A 12,429-nucleotide genomic window follows, 5' to 3' on the forward strand; every position below is an offset into this window, starting at 1 on the left:
TGCGTGTAGGTTTTATGATCAGTGAGGAAAAGTCATGGGGGATAAAAGGCAGTGATGGTAATAAAACTTTGTTTGTATTGTCCCCGTAATAGGATGACCATTGGGTCGGGGAACCATCCCAAGGTCACCTTAATCTGACATAGTCTGAGGACAATAAATGTAGTGTATGAAAAAAATAACACACACATACACACACACACACACAACCACGCATGCATATGATACTTTTTTGACAATTACAAATACCCAGTGTCTAGGTTATACACTGTACACCAAAACGTGATGCTATTAGACACGCATTTGAATTAAGCACATCATTCATAGTTAATGTGGAAGAATGGTTCCGACGTAAATAAAACCAAAAATGGGGATAAAAAGCACATTACTACCCTACTCTTAGATAGCCAAATCCTTTTTAAAAAGTTAGAATGGAACAAAATTAACTTGGCTAATATTTTTTTATATATATATTTTTATCAGTATATTCCGTATATTTAGAAGCACATCTCCCCCTCCCCACAAAAAAAAAAAAAAAAAAACGAGAAGAAAAAACAACAACAAAAACACCCACAAAACCCTAAACAATACAACATCAACAGCACAGTGTTATTAAGCGCGAACATTTTTTTTTTTATTTTAACGGGCGGATGGATCTGCCGACCCACTGGTGGTCGTAAGCTGATAGTGCCATCTAAAAATTTCAGTAGCTACTGCATAGTTCTTATTTTTGTTTTATTCTAAGTTTTTTTCAATTTTAGAATAAAATGTTATAGTATGATTTTTAAAATCAAAAATACATAAAACACTATTTATTAATTTATATAATTCATATTTTGATATCTGAATTTCATTAGAAATTGTTGGGTTTTGCTTCATTTCCGTGACGATGTTCAATTACATTGATTTAGAGTGCCTAGATGACTTTGCTCACATTTACGACACTTCAAAATTGTGTCATTTTACGGCAAATTTATTTCCTGTGTAAACTTATGATACTAGTAATCAATTGGATCGAATGTTCATGAGATAATAACATCATTTTACTAATGTTGTCTGTGGTTCAAGCTGGCGAGGTAAGAGTCGCAGAGGATGCAGATTTCCGAAAGCTAAAAAACCTGAGTGATGAACACAAGGAATGGAAGCAGGAATACAACAAGCACAACACCACTGTGTGGACCAAAAATAACGACGTGTCAGACTTCAAAATGGTCAAGGTTTGTTTTAAGTGCGGCATGATCAGAGTGATTCGTACTTATTTTTACGAGATTTATACAATAAAACATAGCGTTACTAGATTTAAGAATGATTTTTATTTTGTATTCATCATTTGCTGTAATTACGGCAAATGTTATTTATAAACTGAAAATTCTTTCTTAAATTACCACCATGTCGGCCAATTGTGTGTGTTGGGAAATTCTGCGCAACGATAAGTCATTTCTGTAAAAATTGGATCACGTGCTATTTTGGGTGAGAAATCCATTTTGTATCAAGAAATAACGATTGTACTTTCAGAAAATAGATATTCATAAAGTGTACAAAAATATCCCACATATCGACTCGAAAGGAATATGAAAATATGATTTCTAAATGTTAGCATGAAGATCCACTCCATGACCGCCTTAAATCTGTAACCCAGAAAATCCTATTTAATATGTATCTTCTAGAATCAAACAATTTACAAAGAAATACATTATTTAAAGGATGGTAATGTATGCCATAAAATATTCTGCCTCTTAATCCAATTTTCCAATTTTGCAAGAAGTTGTCCCACACGTACAGTATCGTCTACTACCCAACGTGTCAACTTGCTGCTAGAATGGCATTCACAAGAAATTCCCCTGCATATAGTCTGTTTCTAAATTCTTTAGTAACTCATCCCCATAAACAAGATGTTAACACATTATGTCCTATTCATTATTGTTTCTCTTCCACATAATAGCTTCTTTTTTTTAAAATGTTGAACATTGCTAATTTTTTTACAAGAATTGGTTTAGTTTGCTTAATATCTCTTTGCCATTTATTGGCATTGTTATAATGAGTAAAACTAGCTATAAACCTGACCTAATTACTTGACTGAACTGCTGACAGAAACAGTCAAAATTAATGTATTTCATTTATAACACCAGATGGATAAACATTACATCTTTCAAAGCTGTGCACAGAATATGCCGACATATCGCGAGTCATGAAAACATGGGGGTGGTATACTGTGTGTCCAATATTAATATTATTTTGAACAGAATATTCTGGTGACAATTGCCCCTTTTCAAATGGTAAGCATTGAAGTATGTTATTTTCATTAATCTGGCAATTCTGTTAGTGTTTAGCTTCAATATTGAAGATGGAAACCTTAGGTGTACAGAAATTCCCGACAGCATTGTATGTACATTTCATTTTTTACCAATATCTATCCATTTTTACTTCTTCCTCGTTTAGAAAAAGAAAATGACCACAAATTTTCATGTTTTGCATGAATTGCATACATGTTTAAAATATTCCTTTTTAACAGCAAATATCATGTCTGCCATAAATTTTGATCTTTCTTTTTGTAAACTGCATACATGCTTGAGGAGATGCCTTTATAACCTTATATAAGAAATCTTTTCTTGTTCCAAGTTTCTCAGTAGTAATCTCAGTCAGTATTGAAATTGATTTATTTATAATGTGAACAAATTTGTGGTTTTCTCACATTTGTTTGTATCCAATCCCAGATCTTGACCCCCAGGTGTACTTTTTTTAAATAAAAAATCATTACTACTTTTCATTAGTGGATTTCCATCATTGTCTCAGTTGATGCTAGGAATGGCCAAAGTAATGAAAGGTAACAAAAACTGTAAGATGGCAATAAATATCTATTTTAAAACAATGGATCTGGCAATGAAAACTTTAAAGTTTCTGGTGGTTGGCTGAGTTCTGCTATAAAGTATTTGGCAGCAGTTAGTATAATGTATTTATGTAAAATGTATTTGTATATAATATATTTATGTATGATATATTTTCAAGGTTAAAGTCACCTCTATGGCAACAAAGATTTATTTTGAAGTCAAATTTTATGATTGGTTAGTTTGGAAAGAAAGAAAAACAATTAAGTAAATGTATGTACATAAAGTGATTATTATGACTGGTCTTAAAAAGAGTAATAGAAAAGACTGAGAAGCAACAAGCTTTGTAAAATTCATTAAATAATTTATTTCCCAAGAATGCAAAGTGAAAAATGTAAAAAGAATTTATGGTATTACAAATTAATTCCCAAATAGTCCTAGAATTACTTACACAAGTCCTAATGATTAAATTTTCGGAATAAACTTTAGTGATATTCCAAAATAGATTTAATGCTGGAAGTGTTGATGTGCCTGTGGTGGCCTCTGTCATAATGATGTGCCAGTCTTTTGTTGAATCACAATAATACAATTGAAGAACATATCCATGTTTGAATTTCACTATTAATTCAAGTCTCTATTTCTAACAAAGTTATTTTTGTATCACTTTTTATTTCCAGTGAATAAATAAATTCCAGCATAAATGAAATACTGGACACAATAATGATTCTGTCTCAAGATCTAATAAATAATTTTTCCAATAAACAGTATTATATAGTCCTCTACTTTACCCCAAATCACAATTAGATTTTCTGAATTTTTTTATTTCCTAATGGAAAATTTCATTCTGGAAGATTCTAGATGTTTATAAGTTAAAATCTTAGTTATAATTAGAAAGTCGATTATTAAAATTACATTAAAGAATATGGTAAACACAATGTCCTTGACTCAGGCCAAGATAATAATCCTAATAGTTAAACTATACTCATAGGAAAAATATTTGTTATGTATTAGTTGTTTACAGAATTTAAAATATTAGAGATTCAGGTCAGGTATATTATTAACTTGAATTTTGGAATAGGTCAAGTCGAAAATACAATTTTCTATAGAAATAATAAAGTATTAAAAAAAAAAAAAGAAGCTAACTAACAGACAATGCAAATTAATTATACATAACAGTTTACACTAACATGAGAACAAGAGCTGGAATGTTTCCATGAGTTACTTTATTACATGATAAAACTTATTACAAAAATGTAAGTATCCAAAGAAAATATGATAGCATGGGTCTGACAACAATGATAAGGTGATAAAACTCAAAGCAAATGAGATTATTTCATTTTTATAGCACTATTGGTGCATTATATAAAATTATTTTCCTTTGTTCCTCTAATATGTTGTGTCCCCCAGATCTGGAGGGAGGGGGGACGTAGTGTCCCTAGCCCTTATGATTCTATGTACAATACTGTGGACAAAGAGAGATTACATATTTTTTTGTATGAGTAAATCTGCAACAAAATATAGCAACCAATTTAACTTATTTATCAAGTAAAACTAATTAAGTACCTTGTAACATGATTGTCATAAAAAATGCCCATGGCCATAGTTGGACACATGTTTACAGCTTAATTAAAAAATCAAATTGATAGATTTCTGCAGCAGGAAAATAAGGTTTTTCTGAAGATGTATTTACATGTTAAATGGTTAAATACACTGTAACTCATTTTATAGGGATAGAAAACACTGCTAACATCTAGGTTTTGGAATTTGGAAATACGTCCAATAGGTGAATTAACTACCAAGTACCAGGAATAATAATATTGTGGAAGTTTGCAGACACTGTTTAAATTCCATTTAATGCCTGATACACAGAAAATAAACTTTAAGTTGTTACATGCTGTGAAATGTAATGGCTGTAACCAAGTAAAAGGCTAAAGACTTTGGCATTTCCTTGACTGTTTTTAAAAGTTATGAACTCTTTGTTACATGTTTATTTTCAGCATGTGTTGCTTGCTTAGTTTTAACATGATGAAATTGGGACATTTTTGGTCCAAATGTAAAGGAAAGTTAAAATCATAAACATTTCTCAATACTGTATTTAGTCAACAAAAACAAAAGCGGTATATTTTTCTCATCATAGATAATAATCAATTACATAAATGGCTGCCTCCACAGACAATGTACATGAAATATTGTTCCATTTTCTGACCTTTATTCCAAGCTTGAAGTAAATTTCAAAAACGTGATACTGTTATGTACTTGACAAGAATCCTGGGGTTCAATCATTGTTTAAATGTCTGAACCATTTATATATACTCCTCAGAGCATGAAAAAAAATGTGAATTAGTGGTAGAGAATAAATCACAGGTATTCAAGAATTTTTGTGGGGGAAAAAATGGTGTTAGGAAAAAAAATCACATGAAATAGAGAATCTCTCTAGAAAATTAAAACAGTTATAATTAACAGTGAATTCCTTATGATTGAGAGATTTATATAAACTGTACTTGAATTCTAAAAGGAAAAAATATTACTGTCCCTCAGATTTGCTAGTTATGGTAAATGCTCAGATTTATCCTTCCATTCAGTGTGTGTCAAGACTACATTCTTTCTTTAGATTCACTTGTCCCAGACCATGAGAGCTTTCAGGATGGCTATCATTCATCCATCTGTTAGCAAATATTTGTTTCATGTTCCTCCTAAAAGTACTTGGATGATTGCCATGAAACTTTACACACACACATACACACACACACATTCATTCCAAGGGGCCCCGAGTGGTCTAAAGCGCTCTCCGTTATGGATCACTGCCATCTCACCTCTGTCTGCGTGGGTTCGAGTCTCGGATTCAGCTAATGTGGGTATGTGAGAAAGCTTGCCAGTAGCTTCTCGAGTGTCGGTGGTTCTTTCTGGGGATTTCCCGGGTTCTTCCTCCACCATTAATACTGGCCGCCATGTATAGCCTATCGTGTGCTGAAAAATGGCATTAAACCCTACAACAACAACATTCATTCCAATGTCTAGTTGGTCCTAAATTAAAATGGTATTGCTTGCACAGTTGTTAAAGCAACAATCTTTTTGTAGGGTTTAATGCCATTTTTCAGCACACGAGAGGTTATACATGGCGGCCAGTATTAATGGTGGAGGAAGAACCCGGGTAAACCCCAGAAAGAACCATCGACCCATGAGAAGCTTCTGGCGCAACAATCTCGAAAATCATATATATCACTACTCCTAACCCTGAATGGATGGTCTTATCAACATGGTTTTCACTAACTCAACATGGTTTTCACTAACTCAACATGCAGTTTTCACTAAATCAACAAAACAATTTCACTAAATCACCATGCACTTTTCACTAAATCGGCATGCACTTTTCACTAATCAGTCTGCAGTTTTCAATAAATCAGCATGCAGTTTTCACTAATCAACATACATTTTTCACTAATCAAGATGCTCTTTTCACTGAATCAAAATACATTTTTCACTATTGAACATGCAGTTTTCACTAAATCAGCATGCAGCTTTCACTAAATCAGCATGCAGTTTTCACTAATCAACATACATTTTTCATTAAATCAACATGCAGTTTTCACTAAACCAACATGCAGTTTTCACTAATCAGCATATATTTTTCACTAAATCAGCATGCATTTTTACTAAATTAGAATTCAGTTTTCACTAAATCAGCATGCAGTTTTCACTACTCAACATACATTTTTCATTAAATCAACATGCAGTTTTCACTAAGCATAATGCAGTTTTCACTAAATCAACATGCAGTTTTCACTAAATCAACATGCACTTTTTATTAATTCAGGGTGCAGTTTTCACTAAATCTACATGCAGTTTTCACCAAATCAACTTGCAGTTTTCAGTAAATCAACATACAGTTTTCGCTAAATCAAGATGCAGTTTTCACTGAATCACATGCAGTTTTCACTAAATCAACATGCAGTTTTCACTAAATAGCATGCAGTTTTTACTAATCGACATGTAGTTTTTACTACATCAACATGGAGTTTTCACAAATCAACATGCAGTTTTCACTAAATCAACATGCAGTTTTCACTAAATAGCATGCAGTTTTTACTAATCGACATGTAGTTTTTACTACATCAACATGGAGTTTTCACAAATCAACATGCAGTTTTCACTAAATAAACATGCAGTTTTCACTAATCAACATACATTTTTCACTAAATCAGCATGCAGTTTTCACTAATCAACATGCACTTTTAATCTATCAAATAGCAGCTTTTAGTAATCACCATCCAGTTTTCACTAATCAACATACATTTTTCACTAAATCAGCATGCAGTTTTCTTTAAATGAACATGCAGTTTTCACTAATCAATATGAAGTTTTCACTAATCAAGATGCAGTTTTCACTAAATCAGTATGCAGTTTTCACTGAATGTACATTTTTCACTAAATCAACATGCAGTTTTCATTAAATCAGCATGCAGTTTTCACTAAATCAATATGCAGTTTTCACTGAATCAACGTACATTTTTCACTAAATCAACATGCAGTTTTCATTAAATCAGCATGTAGTTTTCACTATTTAACATGCAGTTTTCACTAATCAATATGAAGTTTTCACTAATCAAGATGCAGTTTTCACTAATCACAGTTTTCACTAATCAGTATGAAGTTTTCACTAATCAACATGCAGTTTTCACTATTCAGTATGCAGTTTTTGCTAATCAACATGGGGTTTTCACTAATCAACATGCAGTTTTCACTAAATCAGCATGCAGTTTTCACTAATCAACATACATTTTTCACTAAATCAACACACATTTTTCACTAAATCAGCATGCAGTTTTCACTAATCAAAATACATTTTTCGCTAAATCAATATGCAGTTTTCACTACATCAGCATGCAGTTTTCACTAAATAAACATGCAGTTTTCACTAAGCATGCAGTTTTCACTAATCAACATACATTTTGCACTAAATCAACATACAGGTTTCGCTAATCAGTATACATTTTTCACTAAATCAGCATGCATTTTTCAGTAAATCAACATACAGTTTTCACTAAATCAGCATGCAGTTTTCACTGAATCAACATGCAGTTTTCACTAAATCAGTGTGCAGTTTTCACTAAATCAACATAGTTTTCACTAAATCAGTGTGCAGTTTTCACTGAATCAACATACAATTTCCACTAAATCAGCATGCAGTTTTCACTGATCACCATACAGTTTTCACTAAATCAGCATGAAGCTTTCACTAAATCAACATGCCGTTTTCACTAAATCAACATACCGTTTTCACTAAATTAACATGCAGTTTTCACTAAACTACTTCATATAATGTCTGGCTGGTCCAAAATGGAATTAGTGTCAATCTGACACCAGATATAGGTACCAAGGTTTTGTTATTGCTATCCCTTTTGAATGGATAGTTATATCTAGGTATGGTTTTCACAAGAAGACTTATGATGTTTAGTTGTTTCTTCATGAAAATGACTATGCATGGACATAAACTGTAGTCATCACTTGGGATATACTGGGCACAAAATTTCTCCAACTCTGTAAAAGTTTTAACACACATTTTTCACTAAATCAGCATGCAGTTTTCACTAATCAAAATACATTTTTCGCTAAATCAATATGCAGTTTTCACTACATCAGCATGCAGTTTTCACTAAATAAACATGCAGTTTTCACTAAGCATGCAGTTTTCACTAATCAACATACATTTTGCACTAAATCAACATACAGGTTTCGCTAATCAGTATACATTTTTCACTAAAATGTCTGTGTCTGTGATCATTATTTGTAACTTTTTTACTTTAGGTAAGGACAGTGTTTGATGATGTGGAGGCAGAGACACTGTATGATGTTCTTCATGACCCAGACTACAGGAAAACCTGGGATCAATCCATGTTGGAGGGATATGAAATTTGTGCTCTCAATCCAAACAATGACATTGGTTACTATGCTTGTAAGGTTGAGTTTTTTTAAAAATATTTCTTTATTTCTTTTACTGTAGTTTAGATCATGTAGACAGTTCATATAATGTTGTTGACTAATGGTATCATATAAATCTCTATCTTACTGTAGTCTAGATCATGTTGAATTAACTCATTCGGCCCCAGCACTGTTTTCAGTATCTCTGCTGATATGCCTCAGAAGCACAAAGCTGTGTCTAGCTGCTTGTGCCCCATAGTTTTTACCTGTTTGAAAACATCGAGCACATGCATTCACTCTTACCTTAATTTCTCTTCTTATATCCAAACAAAATCCACGAAATTTTCACCATTTATTTCAGATGAATTTGTCAACACATTGATGTAATTTTTTCCCTATTTGTCGAAGTTTTTCACGACTTATTTATACAGTATTACAAACTTATGTGCAACGTTTATCCGCAAGAACTCCGTCATCATCGCTGTCAGCATCATCATCTTCGAATGATTCAGTCTCAGAAACTTCTATGTCCAAATTTAAATCTCACAAAATATCCAACTGCTGAACATATCTTTCCTCAGCTTGCTCAATATTTTCAAGATCAAACCCGAGAAACTCCACATTTTTGCTCTCATCAAGAATCACTCTTCTGTCCGCCATCATTTATGATATTTCATGAACAGAACACGTGTAGTTAAACCACTCTCAAGCTTTAGCCCTTGGCTTCTGAACAATTCAAATTTCCACAAATGAAAGTAAAATCATTTCTGATTGGTTTAATAGTTGTTTAGTTCTTGGAATAAACCATTTCTAACCAATCAGAGATGTTGTATCTAACACACATTCATCACGCTTGGAGACGGGATCGGCCATTGAATGCAGTAAACAATTCACGACTACAGGCGGGATCGGCCAATGAATGCAGAAACCAGATCACGCCTACAGACGGGATCGGGGCCGAATGAGTTAATACGGTGTACAGATGGGGTCAGCCTCTGTCTTACTGTAGTCTAGATCATGTTCATATAACATAATGCAGTGTACAGATCTTACTGTAGTCTAGATCATGTTGATATAATGCACTGTACAGATGGGGTGAACCTCTGTCTTACTGTAGTCTAGATCATGTTGATATAATACAGTGTATAGATGGGGTGAACCTCTATCTTACTATAGTCTAGATCATGTTGATATAATACAGTGTACTGATGGGGTGAACCTCTATCTTACTGTAGTCTAGATCATGTTCATATAATGCAGTGTACAGATGCCGTCGTGTTAACCTCTATCTTACTGTAGTCTAAATCATGTAGACAGTTCATATAATGCAGTGTACAGATGGAGTTGTGTTAACCTCTATCTTACTGTAGTCTAAATCATGTAGACAGTTCATGTAATGCAGTGTACAGATGCTGTTAACTCATTAACACCAACAGCCACATTGAGTGGCAGGAGGTAGTAGCCTACTGCCGAGCTCTGTAGCGTTAAGGTCATGTATGATACACTAAAGTTGGTGGTATTATAGAAAGGTAGACAGATGTAGCTATATAATGATACCAAATAATCTGGACATTTTAGTTGCACTACAAAATACAGCTGGATGAACCTAAATTTTTGGACCTGTTTTTTTTTTTTTTCACCCAAAATTTGCCTGTGGTCAGAATCAGATTTTGTGTTCGGATTTTAGACTTTTTGGCCTCAAATCTAAGGCAGATCAGTTTTAACTGCACACAGACAGGTGAACCTTTGCATAAAGTAGGAATAAAAAAAGAACTCCAACTTTTACCCTTCTGCTCATGCGTGAGCAAAATGACCAATGGAAAATTATGTTTCTAACACAGCTAGGCATTAGGCTAATGGAAAATCTGTTGGAAGTCGATGTATTAGGATGTATTGAGAAATAGCCCTCAAAATGTGTTTCCTACTTGCGTTTCAGGCGAAAATGACAAAAACCTCCAGGGGTTAATGAGTTAACCTCTATCTTACTGTAGTCTAGATCATGTATATAGTTCATATAATCCAGTGTACACATGGTGTTAACCTGTCTTACTGTAGTCTAGATCATGTATATAGTTCATATATTGCAGTGTACAGATGGTGTTAACTTTTGTCTTACTGTAGTCTAGATCATGTATACAGTTCATATAATGCACTGTACAGATGGTGTTAACCTGTTTCTTACTGTAGTCTAGATCATGTATACAATTCATATTATGCAGTGTACAGATGGTGTTAACCTGTTTCTTACTGTAGTCTAGATCATGTATACAGTTCATATAGTGCAGTGTACAGATGGTGTTAACCTGTGTCTTACTGTAGTCTAGATCATGTATACAGTTCATATAGTGCAGTGTACACATGGTGTTAATCTGTGTCTTACTGTAGTCTAGATCAGGTATACAGTTCATATAGTGCAGTGTACACATGGTGTTAACCTGTGTCTTACTGTAGTCTAGATCATGTATATAGTTCATATAATGCAGTGTACAGATGGTGTTAACTTTTGTCTTACTGTAGTCTAGATCATGTATACAGTTCATATAGTGCAGTGTACAGATCGGGTCAACACGTGTCTTACTGTTGTCTAGATCATGTTGACTGTTCATATAATGCGGTGTACAGATGGTGTTAACCTGTGTCTTACTGTAGTCTAGATTATGTATACAGTTCATATAATGCAGTGTACAGATGGTGTTAACCTGTGTCTTACTGTAGTCTAGATCATGTATATAGTTCATATAATACAGTGTACAGATGGTGTTAACCTTTGTCTTACTGTAGTCTAGATTATGTATACAGTTCATATAATGCAGTGTACAGATGGGGTCATATTAACCTTTCAGACAAGTTAAGATAATGTTGACAGTTCTTATAATGCGGTGTGCAGCTGGTGTCATAATCTAACTTCAGTCTGATTGTAGTTTAGATCATGTTGACAGTCCATATAATGTAGTTTAGAAATGGTGTCAGATTAACCTTGCCTAATAATATATTTACATCTTTCCTTCTCATTTATACATGATTTTGTTCATTACAGTGAAGTGCCCATCTCCACTGCGTAACCGTGATTTTGTCACTCAGAGGTCTTGGCTAGACATGGGCAACGAGAAGTACATCATCAACCATTCAGTCAACCATGAGGTACATGAACTAGATATATATTTATTCTGTCCTATTTTAGGGAAATGACCACTGTCTTTTTTTTTCTAGTTTTTTTCCATCTAATTAAGTGCACACTTATATATGAGTCTTAATTAATAAAATTTGATTTGCCTAAATCAGGTTTAATTATAAATATGATGCCAAGAGTGCACAACTAAATTAAAGTTGTAAAGAAATCTTAGATATAAAAATAAAATTTCACGAAGAGTAAGAATATTACAACTTTGTATTGGATGATTTGGCACATTAAGTTAGTTATACTATTTTGCTTTGGTTGTTATTGCTGACCTTTTAGCAGTTTCTCAAGTTGATTTGTTTTACTGCACAACTCTCTGTAACATACTGAAAGGTAACCAAACCAAGTTATGACTGTTTGAATGCATTTATCTGTCAGTTTTTTGTGCAATTTTTTTTAATTGGAAAAAGCCATTGTGTTGTACACTATAATTACTGTCAGTGAAGTTACTTTACAATATGACTAATTAACAGGTCTGGATATGGTAAGGGGATTGAAATAAAAACAGGT

The 12,429-nt window shown here is 33.2% G+C and overlaps 1 protein-coding gene across 2 annotated transcripts in view; it reads left to right on the plus strand.

Annotated features, from left to right (window-relative positions):
• Window positions 1-946: 946 nt before the first annotated feature.
• LOC149796282 (START domain-containing protein 10-like) overlaps window positions 947-12,429 on the plus strand; it is a 44,264-nt gene continuing 32,781 nt past the window's right edge. For both annotated transcript variants that reach the window (XR_016421654.1, XM_089960923.1), the window contains exons 1-3: window positions 947-1,214; window positions 8,628-8,775; window positions 11,779-11,882. Coding sequence is in view for 1 of the 2 variants with exons in the window: in XM_089960923.1 (XP_089817049.1) it covers window positions 1,047-1,214; window positions 8,628-8,775; window positions 11,779-11,882 (420 nt within the window). In the remaining variant the exon portion in view is untranslated. The remainder of the gene's footprint in view (window positions 1,215-8,627; window positions 8,776-11,778; window positions 11,883-12,429) is intronic.

This window comes from Sinohyriopsis cumingii, chromosome 6 (assembly GCF_028554795.1).
Source record: "Sinohyriopsis cumingii isolate HCF-2022 chromosome 6, ASM2855479v2, whole genome shotgun sequence".
NCBI classification, from domain to species: Eukaryota; Metazoa; Mollusca; class Bivalvia; order Unionida; family Unionidae; genus Sinohyriopsis; species Sinohyriopsis cumingii.